The sequence below is a fragment of the Rutidosis leptorrhynchoides genome, chromosome 2, assembly GCF_046630445.1.
Source record: "Rutidosis leptorrhynchoides isolate AG116_Rl617_1_P2 chromosome 2, CSIRO_AGI_Rlap_v1, whole genome shotgun sequence".
In the NCBI taxonomy this organism is placed as follows: domain Eukaryota; kingdom Viridiplantae; phylum Streptophyta; class Magnoliopsida; order Asterales; family Asteraceae; genus Rutidosis; species Rutidosis leptorrhynchoides.
The window spans coordinates 307295001-307315791 of NC_092334.1; the positions used below are offsets into that span (position 1 = coordinate 307295001).

At 32.4% G+C, this 20791-nt stretch overlaps 1 protein-coding gene across 1 annotated transcript; it reads right to left on the reverse strand.

The window, feature by feature from the left end:
* Window positions 1-6882: 6882 nt before the first annotated feature.
* On the reverse strand, window positions 6883-20780 carry LOC139888742 (uncharacterized). Its single transcript, XM_071871733.1, has 2 exons — window positions 20583-20780; window positions 6883-7389 (listed from the first exon to the last, which is right to left on the reverse strand). The coding sequence occupies exons 1-2, from the start codon at window positions 20778-20780 to the stop codon at window positions 6883-6885; spliced, it is 705 nt and encodes a 234-aa protein (XP_071727834.1).
* Between the last annotated feature and the right edge of the window lie 11 nt (window positions 20781-20791).

Consider the following 20791-nt stretch of genomic DNA (forward strand, 5'->3'; position numbering starts at 1 on the left):
TAATTACAACCATTTTTATTATATTTTAAAGATTTGAGTGTATTAAGTCAGCTGTCCTCGTTAGTAACCTACAACTAATTGTCTACAGTTAGATGTACAGAAATAAATCAATATATATTATCTTGAATCAATCCACGACCCAGTGTATACACGTCTCAGGCTAGATCACAACTCAAAGTATATATATGTTTGGAATCAACCTCAACCCTGTATAGCTAACTCCAACATTACTGCATATAGAGTGTCTATGGTTGTTCCAAATAATATATATACATGGGTCGATATGATATGTCAAAACATTTTCATACGTGTCTATGGTATCCCAAGATTACATAATATATTAGAAAACATGTATAATACAATATAAGTTAGCTAGGATATGATTTGTATAGATTTGTTAAACATTTCCCGTAGCTAAAAAGATCAAAAATATCCAATCTTGTTTTACCATAACTTCTTCATTTTAAATCCATTTTGAGTGAATCAAATTGCTATGGTTTCATATTGAACTCTATTTTATGAATCTATACAGAAAAAGTGTAGGTTTATAGTTGGAAATATAAGTTACAAGTAAATTTTTGAAAGGTAGTCATTTTAGTCGAAAGAACGACGTCTAGATGATCATTTTAGAAAACATACTTTCACTTTGAGTTTAACCTTGATTTTTGGATATAGTTTCATGTTCATATGAAAAATCATTTTCCCAGAAGAACAACTTTTAAATCAAAGTTTATCATAGTTTTTAATTATCCAAACCAAAACAGCCCCCGGTTTCACTACGACGGCGTATATCCGATTTTATGGTGTTCATCGTGTTTCCAGGTTTTAAATCATTAAGTTAGCATATCATATAGATATATAACATGTGTTTAGTTGATTTTAAAAGTCAAGTTAGAAGGATTAACTTTTGTTTTCGAACAAGTTTAGAATTAACTAAACTATGTTCTAGTGATTACAAGTTTAAACTTTCGAATAAGATAGCTTTATATGTATGAATCGAATGATGTTATGAACATCATTACTATCTCATGTTTTCTGGATAAAACTACTGGAAATGAGAAAAATGGATCTAGCTTCAAAGGATCCTTGGATGGCTTGAAAGTTCTTGAAACAGAATCATGGCACGAAAATAGTTCAAGTAAGATTTTCACTCAAAATAAGATTGTTATAGTTGTAGAAATTGAATCAAAGTTTGAATATGAATATTACCTTGAATTAGAAAGATAACCTACTGTAAATAACAAAGGTTCCTTGATCTTAGATGATTACTTGGAATGGATTAGAAAGCTTGGAAGTAGACTTGCAAACTTGGAAGTATTCTTGATTTTTATGAAACTATACTTATGGAATTTATGAAGAACACTTAGAACTTGAAGATGGAACATGAGAGAGATCAATTAGATGAAGAAAATTGAAGAATGAAAGTGTTTGTAGGTGTTTTTGGTCGTTGGTATATGGATTAGATATAAAGGATATGTAATTTTGTTTTCATGTAAATAAGTCATGAATGATTACTCATATTTTTGTAATTTTATGAGATATTTCATGCTAGTTGAAAAATAATGGTTCCTACATGTGTTAGGTGACTCACATGGGCTGCTAAGAGTTGATCATTGGAGTGTATATACCAATGGTACATACATCTAAAAGCTGTGTATTGTACGAGTACAAATACGGGTGCATACGAGTAGAATTGTTGATGAAACTGAACGAGGATGTAATTGTAAGCATTTTTGTTAAGTAGAAGTATTTTGATAAGTTTCTTGAAGTCTTTCAAAAGTGTATGAATACATATTAAAACACTACATGTATATACATTTTAACTGAGTCGTTAAGTCATCGTTAGTCGTTACATGTAACTGTTGTTTTGAAACCTTTAGGTTAACGATCTTGTTAAATGTTGTTAACCCATTATTTATTATATCAAATGAGATGATAAATTGTTACATAATCATGATATTATGATATATAATATATCTTAGTATGATATATATACAGTTAAATGTCGTTACAACGATAATCGTTACATATATGTCTCGTTTCGAAATCATTAAGTTAGTAGTCTTATTTTTACATATGTAGTTCATTGTTAATACACTTAATGATATATTTACTTATCATTTAACATAATTAACCAAGTGTATCAATATCTTAATATGATTCATATGTACCTAGTAAGACGTTGTTATAACGATAATCGTTATATATATCGTTTTCGAGTTTCTTAATGTAATAGTCTCATTTTTATGTATATAACATATTGTTAAAATACTTAATGAGATACCTAATTATAATAAAATCATGTTAACTATATATATAACCATATATATGTCATCGTATAGTTTTTCAAGTTTTAACGTTCGTGAATCACCGGTCAACTTAGGTGGTCAATTGTCTATATGAAACCTATTTCAATTAATCAAGTCTTAACAAGTTTGATTGCTTAATACGTTGGAAACATTTAGTCATGTAAATATCAATCTCAATTAATATATATAAACATAGAAAAGTTAGGGTCACTACAATATATATTAATGAAGGATATGACCAAAACACTCAAACGAACAAGTAATATTTCGGGTGATATAGTTTATCAAAAATTTAAGTCTAATTAATTTTAAAGGTACTTGTCGTGTAACGTAGAGTACAAGTTTTCTCAGCGTACGAAACGTCGTTCGAAAAATCGGAACTGGAACATTAGTCGAGTGACAATGTACAAGTCATTGGAACTAAGATTACAAGTCAAATTTGCACGAGGATTTAATATAATTTATATAAAATTATATAAATTAAATATATAATATATATTATATTATTAAAACTGTCGGCAGCCAAGAATTATTGAAGACTGAGCTGGAGAAGGCTGCTCCGTGATCGCGGAGCTACATCCACATTCATCTCGCGATCGCGGAGATGTGTTTTGTCTAAAAAACGAGCACCATGTGATCGCATGGTTAAAAGGCATAAACCCCATGCGATTGCATGGGGGTTAGGTGCCAAAAATGTGTATAAATCTCGATCGAATTCGGGGTTTAAATCACACACACATCCATCAATATATATTACTTCCTCTGTTATTCATATTATTATTATTTATATTATTATTATTATTATTATTAAGATTAATATTATTATTAATCTTATTATTATTAGTAGTATTAGTATTATTATTAAGTATTTTACATAAAATACTACGACGAGGTCATGAGCGAGTTATTTCAAAACAAGTTTTCAAGTGAGTCAAACCTAAGGAAATTATGGGTTATAGCTATGGAGGTTATGGGTATTGTTCGGGGGTAATGCTCATGAGGTCAAACTAGTGTTTATCATTTCCGTTGCGTCTACGTACTTTCCTGCAATATTGAATCACAATATTGATACGTGAGCATTCATATCTTATCTTTTATATATTAATAGTGTATCCCTGACTAGTACTCGAGTATATATGATTATGCATGCTTGTATGCTAAATTTTCGTCGTTAGATAGTTTTATGAAAAGCTGGCGAAAAATTAATAACTTTTCATTTAGAAATCGCGTGATTTTGATGAACGGATTAAAAGATATGGTCAACTTAATTATCATTAATTTTAGTATTATTATTAAAACGGTTATTATAATTGTTATCAGTTGATGTTGTTACTAAAATTATGTTTATTACTAAAAATTAATATTTTTATTAAAACTAACATTTTTTTATTTTTATCATTATTATTATTATTATTAAAAGTATCATTAATAATTATTTTTATTAAAACTATCATTTTAATAGAAATATCATTGTTAGTATAAAATATCATTATTATTATCATTTTAGTATTATTATTATTAAAAATTATCATTTTGAATAGAATTATTATTTTTATATAAAATATTATTATTATTACAGTTAATATTAAAAAGTATCGTTAATATTAAAATTATCATGATTAGAATTATCATTTTATTAATATCATCATTAGTAAATATAAATATTGTTATTATTATTATTATTACAAAATAATATAACTTTTACTCATTATTATTATTATCAATATTATTTTATCAAATAAATATGTGATACAAAGATATTTTTACCACACGTAATATAATTACATTAATAATACATACCACTATATTCTTATGATATTAAGTGAACTTTTTAAATTTTATTACTTGAGATATATAAAAGTATATTTTTATCATATATAAATTTTAATATAAATTTTTATTTATTAATAAGTGACTTGTATTATTTACTCTAATAAAATCTAATAAATATATTTAAGTATATAAAATGACTATATTTAAATTATATAAAAATATGTATAGATTTGGGAAGTCATTTTGGGTCAAGTTGACTTTTTTTGACTTTTGAATGTCGGTCTCGAGCATTAGGATTGTGATACACTATGACTTGACCTAAATTGTTAGACAGATATTGACCAGCATATAAATATATATACTTAATATAGGTTCGTGAATCTGAGGCCAACCATGCACTTGTTCAGTGCCGTCATATGCATAATTACTACGAAATACAGTGTTGTGAGTTTCATTTGCTCCCTTTTTAAATGATTTTGCAATTTATATTTTTTTGGGACTGAGAATACATGCGCTGCTTTTATAACTATTTTACGAAATAGACACAAGTACTTAAAACTACATTCTATGGTTGGATTATTATACCGGATATCACCATTTATAGCTTGGTAGCCTAAGAATTGGTGTTTATTATAATTGCCACCAATTGACGTAAATCCTAAATATAGATCTATTGGGCCTAACAAACCCCATCCGGGTTACGGATGCTTTAGTACTTCGATTTTAACATGTCCAATGAGAGTCTCGGAATGATGGGGATATTCTAGATGCATTTTGTTAATGTCGGTTACCAGGTGTTCACCATATAAATGATTTTTATACACAGGTTATGTGTATCATGTTTAATACATGGGTTACGTGTGCGGTTAAATAAATGAAATCTTGTAGTCTATTAAAATGATGGAAATGAATGTTTATGTTAAACTAATGAACTCACCAACCTTTTGGTTGACACTTTTAAGCATGTTTATTCTCAGGTATGAAAGAAATCTTCCGCTGTGCATTTGCTCATTTTAAAGATATTACTTGGAGTCATTTATGGCATATTTCAAAAGACGTTGCATTCGAGTCGTTGAGTTCAACAAGATTATTATTAAGTCATTTATAGTTTGGATATATTATGAAATGGTATGCATGCCTGTCAACTTTCGATGTAATGAAAGTTTGTCTTTTAAAAATGAATGCAATGTTTGTAAAATATATCATATAGAGGTCAAATACCTCGCAATGAAACCAATTATTATGTAACATTTATAATCGATATGAACGGGGCATTTTATATCTTGCATCGAACCTAAAAAAAGTCACCATCATTGTCCATTATGCCAGGAAAATCATTGGCCATGCTTCTGTACGAAGAGTATATAGTTGTAGCATAATTGCAAAGCATAATCAATTTACTAAATTTATAGATAGATGTCAATAATATGAAGTTTAAATCACAAGACATTGTTTGTAGAAGTAACTGTACAAAGTCAAATATGTGCAATGTATATAAGTGAAGAGTCAATAAGCATGAATTTGTTTTACAATTAGTGGATTTGTTGGTTAATGTATCAAATGTTCACATAATTAACGCTTTAAACATTGTAATACATATTTTCTTAAGTAAATTGCACATTGAGTGAAAACACGAAATATGAAAAACTAATTTCCAACTGAAAACAAAATTTGTATATTTTCTGCAATTTATAGATTTAAGTAGTTTCTGAAAAGTAAAAATATGTAGTGTTCGTCTTCTCTTAAAGTGGCAATAACCTACGTTTAAGCAATGTAGATTTCGGACATCACCTAGGGTTAATAATGAAGTATGTCTAAAACTCAAATTATTTTTGTTACTATCACAATTGACAGTGCAGATTAATTTGCTTGTGTACTGAATCCTTTTACAATGAGTTTTAACAGTTAATTAATTAGGGTAAACCGAAGATATGATCTACAAATGTTATATTTAATTGACTGAACCCTTCTTCCATGAGTTTTTTAAATTGAACATACACAAGGTATTAGTTACAGTGAATAGACTCCATAGTTATTCAATGTGTTTAATAAGTTAATTAATTAGGATAAACATTCAAAGATTATACAGTTCAAGAACAAGTAGATCCTTACATGCACTTGTTACTGAAAAAATAAAACTAAAATTTTTTGAAATAGAACCAGATCAGATACATATTCATGTTTGATGACCTAAAGATTTAGAATAAAAACATCTAACCTGATATCGAAGAGACACCAAACAAGATCGACGGTTAACCAAGAGTAAGTATAAACTTGATTGTGACTTCCCACCAAACTCTTAACCCTGCCGGTTTGTATTTAATCAAGACGAGGCGTGAGGCAATCTTTTATGGGATAAGTGAAGAAACAATTTTTGGGCCGAGTTATTTTAGCTATATAGTGTTGGGACATTGAATTATTGGGCCTATTTTGCAATCTTTGTATATATGTATCAAGTTAAGAGTTAAACATTGTGGTTAACATTGTGTAGTTAATGTTTAAGTGATGATATAGTGAATAAATGGTTATGATGATGTTATTTAGTATTTGATTCAACCATATCTTGGTCAGTAACTTTGAGGTTTTAAAATTGTTAATGTAACATGAATAATAACTGATCGTATGTGGAAACGTTGACTAACATTAAACAATTGTTATAAGATGAGAGGAAAATCACATGTTTCATAAAATATAATTAAAACATTGTTCAAGAAAATACGTTCATGGTTGTTGAAACATAAAAAAAAAAAATAATAAAAAAAAACAGAGTATGTTTCTAAGTAACAAAATTACACATGATTCAAATAGAACGCAAAACCTCTTTGTATACAACATTCTTTGTTGTATTGGAGTCATTACCATCATTGTCTAATATTATAACTTTCAATCCTTTTTTGGTAGTAACCCTTGATACTGCTACATACAATTTTCCATGGGTAAAACCCAGTTTTCTTAGGTATAATCCAACATTAGACAATGATTGCCCTTGACTCTTATTAATAATCATGGCGTAGCAGACCGCTACTAGAAACTGTCTTCTTTGAAACTTCACTGCAATCTTATTATCACAAGGAGCGACGATCATTCGTGGAATGTAGGTGAGTTTACCAAATGAGTGTCTAGTAATAATACGCGCTTTAATTGTGTGGTCACCTAACCTTTCAACCTGCAGTCTTGTACCGTTACACAATCCTTGTGTTTGGTCGATGTTGCGAAGTAACATTATGAGAACTCCTGGCTTCAATGAAAGTACATGCTTAGGAAAACCAGGTACCTTAAGAGTATTGAGAGTCTCTGATGAGTATAACTGTTGTGCAAAAACATCATTATCCTCATCGGGACAAAGGGGTATCTAAACTGTAGTAAACTCTTTCTTCACCAGGTATAGTGGATAAAATATGATCGTTTATGTTGTCTACTTCTTCATTAGTTGTGGCAAGTATTGCTCTATCTTGGAAAAACTTTGGATTTGCAAGATGACCGTGAAGTGAAGGGTATGTTGAGTTAATGATTGTTTTGACAGAATTATGGTTTGATTTAAGCAAGAGTTCGTCAGGGAACTGTGTAGTGACCCGAACTTTTCCATGTTTATATAAATTAATTTAGATTGATATTTACATGATTAAATGTTTCCAACATGTTAAGCAATCAAACTTGTTAAGACTTGATTAATTGAAATATGTTTCATATAGACAATTGACCACCCAAGTTGATCGGTGATTCACGAACGTTAAAACTTGTAAAAACTATATGATGACATACATATGGATATATATATAGTTAACATGATACTATGATAAGTAAACATATCATTAAGTATATTAACAATGAACTACATATGTAAAAACAAGACTACTAACTTAATGATTTTTAAACGAGACATATATGTAACGATTATCATTGTAAAGACATTTAATGTATATATATCATATTAAGAGATATTAATACATGATAATATCATGATAATATAATAATTTAAAATCTCATTTGATATTATAAACATTGGGTTAACAACATTTAACAAGATCGTTAACCTAAAGGTTTCAAAACAACACTTACATGTAACGACTAACGATGACTTAACGACTCAGTTAAAATGTATATACATGTAGTGTTTTAATATGTATTTATACACTTTTGAAAGACTTCAATACACTTATCAAAATACTTCTACTTAACAAAAATGCTTACTATTACATCCTCGTTCAGTTTCATCAACAATTCTACTCGTATGCACCCGTATTCGTACTCGTACAATACACAGCTTTTAGATGTATGTACTATTGGTATATACACTCCAATTATCAGCTCTTAGCAGCCCATGTGAGTCACCTAACACATTTGGGAACCATCATTTGGCAACTAGCATGAAATATCTCATAAAATTACAAAAATATGAGTAATCATTCATGACTTATTTACATGAAAACAAAATTACATATCCTTTATATCTAATCCATACACCAACGACCAAAAACACCTACAAACACTTTCATTCTTCAATTTTCTTCATCTAATTGATCTCTCTCAAGCTCTATCTTCAAGTTCTAAGTGTTCTTCATAAATTCTACAAGTTCTAGTTACATAAAATCAAGAATACTTTCAAGTTTGCTAGCTCACTTCCAATCTTGTAAGGTGATCATCCAACCTCAAGAAATCTTTGTTTCTTACAGTAGGTTATCATTCTAATACAAGGTAATAATCATATTCAAACTTTGGTTCAATTTCTATAACTATAACAATCTTATTTCAAGTGATGATCTTACTTGAACTTGTTTTCGTGTCATGATTCTGCTTCAAGAACTTTGAGCCATCCAAGGATCCGTTGAAGCTAGATCCATTTTTTTCTTTTCCAGTAGGTTTATCCAAGGAACTTAAGGTAGTAATGATGTTCATAACATCATTCGATTCATACATATAAAGCTATCTTATTCGAAGGTTTAAACTTGTAATCACTAGAACATAGTTTAGTTAATTCTAAACTTGTTCGCAAACAAAAGTTAATCCTTCTAACTTGAATTTTAAAATCAACTAAACACATGTTCTATATCTATATGATATGCTAACTTAATTATTTAAAACCTGGAAACACGAAAAACACCGTAAAACCGGATTTACGCCGTCGTAGTAACACCGCGGGCTGTTTTGGGTTAGTTAATTAAAAACTATGATAAACTTTGATTTAAAAGTTGTTATTCTGAGAAAATGATTTTTATTATGAACATGAAACTATATCCAAAAATTATGGTTAAACTCAAAGTGGAAGTATGTTTTCTAAAATGGTCATCTAGACGTCGTTCTTTCGACTGAAATGACTACCTTTACAAAAACGACTTGTAACTTATTTTTCCGACTATAAACCTATACTTTATCTGTTTAGATTCATAAAATAGGGTTCAATATGAAACCATAGCAATTTGATTCACTCAAAACGGATTTAAAATGAAGAAGTTATGGGTAAAACAAGATTGGATAATTTTTCTCATTTTAGCTACGTGAAAATTGGTAACAAATCTATTCCAACCATAACTTAATCAACTTGTATTGTATATTATGTAATCTTGAGATACCATAGACACGTATACAATGTTTCGACCTATCATGTCGACACATCTATATATATTTCGGAACAACCATAGACACTCTATATGTGAATGTTGGAGTTAGCTATACAGGGTTGAGGTTGATTCCAAAATATATATAGTTTGAGTTGTGATCAATACTGAGATACGTATACACTGGGTCGTGGATTGATTCAAGATAATATTTATCGATTTATTTCTGTACATCTAACTGTGGACAACTAGTTGTAGGTTACTAACGAGGACAGCTGCCTTAATAAACTTAAAACATCAAAATATATTAAAAGTGTTGTAAATATATTTTGAACATACTTTGATATATATGTATATATTGTTATAGGTTCGTGAATCAACCAGTGGCCAAGTCTTACTTCCCGACGAAGTAAAAATCTGTGAAAGTGAGTTATAGTCCCACTTTTAAAATCTAATATTTTTGGGATGAGAATACATGCAGGTTTTATAAATGATTTACAAAATAGACACAAGTACGTGAAACTACATTCTATGGTTGAATTATCGAAATCGAATATGCCCCTTTTTATTAAGTCTGGTAATCTAAGAATTAGGGAACAGACACCCTAATTGACGTGAATCCTAAAGATAGATCTATTGGGCTTAACAAACCCCATCCAAAGTACCGGATGCTTTAGTACTTCGAAATTTATATCATATCCGAAGGGTGTCCCGGAATGATGGGGATATTCTTATATATGCATCTTGTTAATGTCGGTTACCAGGTGTTCACCATATGAATGATTTTTATCTCTATGTATGGGATGTGTATTGAAATATGAAATCTTGTGGTCTATTATTATGATTTGATATATATAGGTTAAACCTATAACTCACCAACATTTTTGTTGACGTTTTAAGCATGTTTATTCTCAGGTGATTATTAAGAGCTTCCGCTGTCGCATACTTAAATAAGGATGAGATTTGGAGTCCATGCTTGTATGATATTGTGTAAAAACTGCATTCAAGAAACTTATTTTGTTGTAACATATTTGTATTGTAAACCATTATGTAATGGTCGTGTGTAAACAGGATATTTTAGATTATCATTATTTGATAATCTACGTAAAGCTTTTTAAACCTTTATTGATGAAATAAAGGTTATGGTTTGTTTTAAAATGAATGCAGTCTTTGAAAAACGTCTCATATAGAGGTCAAAACCTCGCAATGAAATCAATTAATATGGAACGTTTTTAATCAATAAGAACGGGACATTTCAGTTGGTATCAGAGCGTTGGTCTTAGAGAACTAGAATTTTGCATTAGTGTGTCTTATCTAGTTTGTTAGGATGCATTAGTGAGTCTGGACTTTGACCGTGTTTACTTGAAAAATGATTGTTTAACAAATTTTGTTGGAAACTATAGATTTTTAACATGTGAATATTATGTGATATATTAATCTCTTAACGCGTTTAATATTATGTGATAGATGTCTACCTCTAGAACAAGTCCCATTGACTCACCTAATAATAATGAAGAGTCAAATATAAATTGGAATGATTCGTGGACTGATTCACAAGTTCCCGAAGAGGAACCGGAAGAAGAGTCGGAACCGGAAGAAGAATCGGAACCGGAAGAAGAATCGGAACCGGATGAAGAAATAGAACCGGTGGGAGAAATAATAAAACGGTTAAGTAAAAGAAAATCCTCAACCAACCGACCAAGGTTAATTATGGTCAATGGTGTTTCCGCCAAGGAAGCAAAATATTGGGAGGATTACCAATTCTCCGATGAATCGGATTCCGACGAGAATTCCGATGATGTTATAGAAATTACCCCAACTGAATTTAAAAAGGCAAAAGAAAATAATAAGGGAAAGGGCATAAAAATAGAGAAATTTAATTCCAACCCCGATGAACTTTATATGTATCGTCAACCCCCGAAGTCCTTAAGTTGTAACAATGACCCGGGAACCTCTAAACCACCAGGTTTTTCTAAACCAATGTGGATTACGACGGCTCGTATTAGGGGAACATCATATATCCCTAGAAACTTGGCAAAACGAACCAAAACCGAAGAAGAAGAAACAAGCGAGTCGGAATAAGATAGTTGTATTCGTGTGGTGTAATATATGTAATATAGTGTGCTCATGCTTTATGATATATGTAAAAATTGCTTGTATTAATAAGTATTTTTTTTTATGAATCTAACTCTTGTCTATTTTACAGTATAAAAACACAAAATGGATAGACAACCCAATATTTTAAGAGACCTACCCGGAGACATGATTGATGAAATCTTGTCTAGAGTCGGTCAGAATTCTTCGGCACAACTATTTAAGGCGAGATCAGTTTGTAAGACATTCTATGAACGTTCCAAGAATGCCTTGGTTTATAAAAGGCTTTCGTTCGAAAGATGGGGGATATCACATTGGGAAATCCATAAGTTACGATGTGTTTACTTTGACGCATATATTGCGGGGAACCCAGATGCTATTTTACGCAATGGGTTAAGAAATTATTTTGACTCAATATATCCGAATATTGGACTTCGTGATTTAGAAAAAGCGGCTAACATGCAACATAAAGAATCATGTTATGCTTACGGATTAGTAATGTTCGCTTCTCACCAAAGTGAGAACAAGAACATCGGGCTACAACTATTAAACAAAATGTTCCTACAAGTGACGGAGTCGGTAATTGGGGTAAGAAATGAGGTTTTTAGATTGTTACGGGACTGTTGGACATTACGTAACCCTCGTCCCTTTGACGACATTACAACACGCTGTCTTATCAACGGCCATAACGGTTATGTTCCACAAGACCAAGGATGGGAAGTAATCCTAGTAAAACCAGAATACATGACTTGTTTCTGGACGTATGAATTACGTGTCTTTATTGCCTTTGCTGAACGACTTGTGTACTAGCTAGAATTATCTTCACAACCATCTTGTATCAAATTTATTGTGTGCTATATTTCATGCTATATGTAAAATAAGCGGTATTGTAAGTTTGTAAAATATTGTGTAAAAGTTTGAACGCGAAATATTATTATAATCAGTTTTTCATATAGAATTGTAGTAGTTGAATTGTATATTAGCTGCTAAGTATGAACTTAACGGGTAGGTACTACCCGAATTTAAACTTATAAAATGCTAATATGAAGAAAAAGCTTTTATAAATGAGTTCATATTATGCTACGAAATACTATTAACTACTCTTAATATTCTGTATGATTAACTTGTTCCATTTGACTATTTTGAAGGAAATGGCACCGACTACTCGACACACCGTGAATATGAATGAAGAGGAATTCCGTACTTTTCTAGCTTCAAACATAGCCGCAGTACAGGCTGCGCTACATACCAACAATAACCTTGGATCTAGCAGTACAGGAAATCGTGTAGGATGCACCTACAAAGAATTCACTGCCTGCAAACCTTTGGAATTTGATGGAACCGAAGGACCGATCGGATTGAAACGGTGGACCGAGAAGGTTGAATCGGTGTTTGCCATAAGTAAGTGTACTGAAGAGGACAAAGTGAAGTACGCTACGCATACCTTCACAGGTTCTGCGTTAACATGGTGGAATACCTATCTAGAGTAAGTGGGACAAGACGATGCGTACGCACTATCGTGGTCAGCATTCAAGCACTTGATGAACGAGAAGTACCGTCCCAGAACCGAGGTCAATAAGCTCAAGACAGAACTTAGAGGGTTACGAACCCAAGGATTTGATATTACCACGTACGAAAGACGATTCACAGAATTGTGCCTATTGTGTCCGGGAGCATTCGAAGATGAGGAAGAGAAGATCGACGCGTTTGTGAAAGGATTACCGGAAAGAATCCAAGAAGATATAAGTTCACACGAGCCCGCCTCCATACAACAGGCATGTAGAATGGCTCACAAACTAGTGAACCAGATTGAAGAAAGAATTAAAGAACAGACTGCTGAAGAGGCTAATGTGAAGCAAGTCAAAAGAAAGTGGGAGGAAAACGGTGATAAGAATCACCAATACAACAACAACAGCAATTACAACAATAATCGCAACAATTATCCCAACAATCGCAACATCAATCGCAACTACAACAAACGGCCCAACAACAACAACAACAAAAACAACAACTACAACAATCATCCCAACAACAATAATAACCGCAACAACAACAACAACAATCAGAAGCAGCTATGCCAAAGGTGTGAAAAGTATCACCCGGGGTTCTGCACCAAATTATGCAACAAGTGTAAAAGAAATGGTCATAGCGCGGCGAAGTGTGAGGTCTACAGACCAGGGGTTAATAGAACGAAAGGAACAAATGGTGTCGGAACGAGTAATGGTGGAGCAAGTAGTGTCGGAGCAAGTTATGCCAATGTAGTTTGTTATAAATGTGGAAAACCGGGACACATTATTAGAAATTGCCCGAACCAGGAGAAAACGAATGGACAAGGCCGCGGAAGAGTTTTCAATATTAATGCGGCAGAGGCACAGGAAGACCCGGAGCTTGTTACGGGTACGTTTCTTATTGACAATAAATCTGCTTACGTTTTATTTGATTCGGGTGCGGATAGAAGCTATATGAGTAGAGATTTTTGTGCTAAATTAAGTTGTCCATTGACGCCTTTGGATAGTAAATTTTTACTCGAATTTGCAAATGGTAAATTAATTTCAACAGATAATATATGTCGGAATCGAGAAATTAAACTGGTTAGCGAAACATTTAAGATTGATTTGATACCAGTAGAGTTAGGGAGTTTTGATGTGATAATCGGTATGGACTGGTTGAAAGAAGTGAAAGCAGAGATCGTCTGTTACAAAAATGCAATTCGCATTATACGAGAAAAAGGAAAACCCTTAATGGTGTACGGAGAAAAGGGCAACACGAAGCTACATCTTATTAGTAATTTGAAGGCACAAAAACTAATAAGAAAAGGTTGCTATGCTGTTCTAGCACATGTCGAGAAAGTACAAACTGAAGAAAAGAGCATCAATGATGTTCCCATTGCAAAAGAATTTCCCGATGTATTTCCGAAAGAATTACCGGGATTACCCCCACATCGATCCGTTGAATTTCAAATAGATCTTGTACCAGGAGCTGCACCAATAGCTCGTGCTCCTTACAGACTCGCACCCAGTGAGATGAAAGAACTGCAAAGCCAATTACAAGAACTTTTAGAGCGTGGTTTCATTCGACCAAGCACATCACCGTGGGGAGCTCCTGTTTTGTTTGTCAAGAAGAAAGATGGTATATTCAGGTTGTGTATCGGCTACCGAGAGTTAAACAAACTTACCATCAAGAACCGCTACCCACTACCGAGAATCGACGATTTATTTGATAAACTACAAGGCTCGTCTGTTTATTTAAAGATTGACTTACGTTCCGGGTATCATCAAATGCGGGTGAAAGAAGATGATATTCCAAAGACTGCTTTCAGAACACGTTACGGTCATTACGAGTTTATGGTCATGCCGTTTGGTTTAACTAATGCACCAGCTGTGTTCATGGACCTTATGAACCGAGTGTGTGGACCATACCTTGACAAGTTTGTCATTGTTTTCATTGATGACATACTTATTTACTCAAAGAATGACCAAGAACACGGTGAACATTTGAGAAAGGTGTTAGAAGTATTGAGGAAGGAAGAATTGTACGCTAAGTTTTCAAAGTGTGCATTTTGGTTGGAAGAAGTTCAATTCCTCGGTCACATAGTGAACAAAGAAGGTATTAAGGTGGATCCGGCAAATATAGAAACTGTTGAAAAGTGGGAAACCCCGAAAACTCCGAAACACATACGCCAGTTTTTAGGACTAGCTGGTTACTACAGAAGGTTCCTCCAAGACTTTTCCAGAATAGCAAAACCCTTGACTGCATTAACGCATAAAGGGAAGAAATTTGAATGGAAGGATGAACAAGAGAAAGCGTTCCAGTTATTGAAGAAAAAGCTAACTACGGCACCTATATTGTCATTGCCTGAAGGGAATGATGATTTTGTGATTTATTGTGACGCATCAAAGCAAGGTCTCGGTTGTGTATTAATGCAACGAACAAAGGTGATTGCTTATGCGTCTAGACAATTAAAGATTCACGAACAAAATTATACGACGCATGATTTGGAATTAGGCGCGGTTGTTTTTACATTAAAGACTTGGAGGCACTACTTATATGGGGTCAAAAGTATTATATATACCGACCACAAAAGTCTTCAACACATATTTAATCAGAAACAACTGAATATGAGGCAGCGTAGGTGGATTGAATTGTTGAATGATTACGACTTTGAGATTCGTTACCACCCGGGGAAGGCAAATGTGGTAGCCGATGCCTTGAGCAGGAAGGACAGAGAACCCATTCGAGTAAAATCTATGAATATAATGATTCATAATAACCTTACTACTCAAATAAAGGAGGCGCAACAAGGAGTTTTAAAAGAGGGAAATTTAAAGGATGAAATACCCAAAGGATCGGAGAAGCATCTTAATATTCGGGAAGACGGAACCCGGTATAGGGCTGAAAGGATTTGGGTACCAAAATTTGGAGATATGAGAGAAATGGTACTTAGAGAAGCTCATAAAACCAGATACTCAATACATCCTGGAACGGGGAAGATGTACAAGGATCTCAAGAAACATTTTTGGTGGCCGGGTATGAAAGCCGATGTTGCTAAATACGTAGGAGAATGTTTGACGTGTTCTAAGGTCAAAGCTGAGCATCAGAAACCATCAGGTCTACTTCAACAACCCGAAATCCCGGAATGGAAATGGGAAAACATTACCATGGATTTCATCACTAAATTGCCAAGGACTGCAAGTGGTTTTGATACTATTTGGGTAATAGTTGATCGTCTCACCAAATCAGCACACTTCCTGCCAATAAGAGAAGATGACAAGATGGAGAAGTTAGCACGACTGTATTTGAAGGAAGTCGTCTCCAGACATGGAATACCAATCTCTATTATCTCTGATAGGGATGGCAGATTTATTTCAAGATTCTGGCAGACATTACAGCAAGTTCGATTTGAAGCATTGAGATGGCGCCGTTTGAAGCACTTTATGGTAGAAAGTGCAGGTCTCCGATTTGTTGGAGTGAAGTGGGGGATAGACAGATTACGGGTCCGGAGATTATACAAGAAACTACCGAGAAGATCATCCAAATTCAACAACGGTTGAAAACCGCCCAAAGTCGACAAAAGAGCTACGCTGACATTAAAAGAAAAGATATAGAATTTGAAATTGGAGAGATGGTCATGCTTAAAGTTGCACCTTGGAAAGGCGTTGTTCGATTTGGTAAACGAGGGAAATTAAATCCAAGGTATATTGGACCATTCAAGATTATTGATCGTGTCGAACCAGTAGCTTACCGACTTGAGTTACCTCAACAACTCGCGGCTGTACATAACACTTTCCACGTCTCGAATTTGAAGAAATGTTTTGCTAAAGAAGATCTCACTATTCCGTTAGATGAAATCCAAATCAACGAAAAACTTCAATTCATCGAAGAACCCGTCGAAATAATGGATCGTGAGGTTAAAAGACTTAAGAAAAATAAGATACCAATTGTTAAGGTTCGATGGAATGCTCGTAGAGGATCCGAGTTCACCTGGGAGCGTGAAGATCAGATGAAGAAGAAATACCCGCATCTATTTCCAGAAGATTCGTCAACACCTTCAACAGCTTAAAATTTCGGGACGAAATTTATTTAACGGGTAGGTACTGTAGTGACCCGAAATTTTCCATGTTTATATATATTAATTTAGATTGATATTTACATGATTAAATGTTTCCAAAATGTTAAGCAATCAAACTTTTTAAGACTTGATTAATTGAAATATGTTTCATATAGACAATTGACCACCCAAGTTGATCGGTGATTCACGAACGTTAAAACTTGTAAAAACTATATGATGACATATATATGGATATATATAGTTAACATGATACTATGATAAGTAAACATATCATTAAGTATATTAACAATGAACTACATATGTAAAAACAAGACTACTAACTTAATGATTTTTAAACGAGACATATATGTAACGATTATCATTGTAAAGACATTTAATGTATATATATCATATTAAGAGATATTAATACATGATAATATCATGATAATATAATAATTTAAAATCTCATTTGATATTATAAACATTGGGTTAACAACATTTAACAAGATCGTTAACCTAAAGGTTTCAAAACAACACTTACATGTAACGACTAACGATGACTTAACGACTCAGTTAAAATGTATATACATGTAGTGTTTTAATATGTATTTACACACTTTTGAAAGACTTCAATACACTTATCAAAATACTTCTACTTAACAAAAATGCTTACAATTACATCCTCGTTCAGTTTCATCAACAATTCTACTCGTATGCACCCGTATTCGTACTCGTACAATACACAGCTTTTAGATGTATGTACTATTGGTATATACACTCCAATGATCAGCTCTTAGCAGCCCATGTGAGTCACCTAACACATGTGGGAACCATCATTTGGCAACTAGCATGAAATATCTCATAAAATTACAAAAATATGAGTAATCATTCATGACTTATTTACATGAAAATAAAATTACATATCCTTTATATCTAATCCATACACCAACGACCAAAAACACCTACAAACACTTTCATTCTTCAATTTTCTTCATCTAATTGATCTCTCTCAAGTTCTATCTTCAAGTTCTAAGTGTTCTTCATAAATTCTACAAGTTCTAGTTACATAAAATCAAGAATACTTTCAAGTTTGATAGCTCACTTCCAATCTTGTAAGGTGATCATCCAACCTCAAGAAATCTTTGTTTTTTATAGTAGGTTATCATTCTAATACAAGGTAATAATCATATTCAAACTTTGGTTCAATTTCTATAACTATAACAATCTTATTTCAAGTGATGATCTTACTTGAACTTGTTTTCGTGTCATGATTCTGCTTCAAGAACTTTGAGCCATCCAAGGATCCGTTGAAGCTAGATCCATTTTTCTCTTTTCCAGTAGGTTTATCCAAGGAACTTAAGGTAGTAATGATGTTCATAACATCATTCGATTCATACATATAAAGCTATCTTATTCGAAGGTTTAAACTTGTAATCACTAGAACATAGTTTAGTTAATTCTAAACTTGTTCGCAAACAAAAGTTAATCCTTCTAACTTGACTTTTAAAATCAACTAAACACATGTTCTATATCTATATGATATGCTAACTTAATGATTTAAAACCTGGAAACACGAAAAACACCGTAAAACCGGATTTACGCCGTCGTAGTAACACCGCGGGCTGTTTTGGGTTAGTTAATTAAAAACTATGATAAACTTTGATTTAAAAGTTGTTATTCTGAGAAAATGATTTTTATTATGAACATGAAACTATATCCAAAAATTATGGTTAAACTCAAAGTGGAAGTATGTTTTCTAAAATGGTCATCTAGACGTCGTTCTTTCGACTGAAATGACTACCTTTACAAAAACGACTTGTAACTTATTTTTCCGACTACAAACCTATACTTTATCTGTTTAGATTCATAAAATAGGGTTCAATATGAAACCATAGCAATTTGATTCACTCAAAACGGATTTAAAATGAAGAAGTTATGGGTAAAACAAGATTGGATAATTTTTCTCATTTTAGCTACGTGAAAATTGGTAACAAATCTATTCCAACCATAACTTAATCAACTTGTATTGTATATTATGTAATCTTGAGATACCATAGACACGTATACAATGTTTCGACCTATCATGTCGACACATCTATATATATTTCGGAACAACCATAGACACTCTATATGTGAATGTTGGAGTTAGCTATACAGGGTTGAGGTTGATTCCAAAATATATATAGTTTGAGTTGGGATCAATACTCAAATACGTATACACTGGGTCGTGGATTGATTCAAGATAATATTTATCGATTTATTTCTGTACATCTAACTGTGGACAACTAGTTGTAGGTTACTAACGAGGACAGCTGACTTAATAAACTTAAAACATCAAAATATATTAAAAGTGTTGTAAATATATTTTGAACATACTTTGATATATATGTATATATTGTTATAGGTTCGTGAATCAACCAGTGGCCAAGTCTTACTTCCCGACGAAGTAAAAATCTGTGAAAGTGAGTTATAGTTCCACTTTTAAAATCTAATATTTTTGGGATGAGAATACATGCAGGTTTTATAAATGATTTACAAAATAGACACAAGTACGTGAAACTACATTCTATGGTTGAATTATCGAAATCGAATATGCCCCTTTTTATTAAGTCTGGTAATCTAAGAATTAGGGAACAGACACCCTAATTGACGCGAATCCTAAAGATAGATCTATTGGGCTTAACAAACCCCATCCAAAGTACCGGATGCTTTAGTACTTCGAAATTTATATCATATCCGAAGGGTGTCCCGGAATGATGGGGATATTCTTATATATGCATCTTGTTAATGTCGGTTACCAGGTGTTCACCATATGAATGATTTTTATCTCTATGTATGGGATGTGTATTGAAATATGAAATCTTGTGGTCTATTATTATGATTTGATATATATAGGTTAAACCTATAACTCACCAACATTTTTGTTGACGTTTTAAGCATGTTTATTCTCAGGTGATTATTAAGAGCTTCCGCTGTCGCATACTTAAATAAGGATGAGATTTGGAGTCCATGCTTGTATGATATTGTGTAAAAACTGCATTCAAGAAACTTATTTTGTTGTAACATATTTGTATTGTAAACCATTATGTAATGGTCGTGTGTAAACAGGATATTTTAGATTATCATTATTTGATAATCTACGTAAAGCTTTTTAAACCTTTATTGATGAAATAAAGGTTATGGTTTGTTTTAAAATGAATGCAGTCTTTGAAAAACGTCTCATATAGAGGTCAAAACCTCGCAATGAAATCAATTAATATGGAACATTTTTAATCAATAAGAACGGGACATTTCAAACTGTACATCAGCTTCACCATCATTTGGCTCGTTAATTTTACCTTCACCAATTTTTAAAATCCATTCAGCAAATTCACGCATATCTTTAAGCTCAGCAGAATTGTTTTCACTACTGAGGCGCATGTTTTTAGTCAGCTTTAGTACTTTACATTTATTCCATAATACTGAAGAATGTAGAGATGCATCCACTATTTCAGGTCGCATACCTCTTTGAA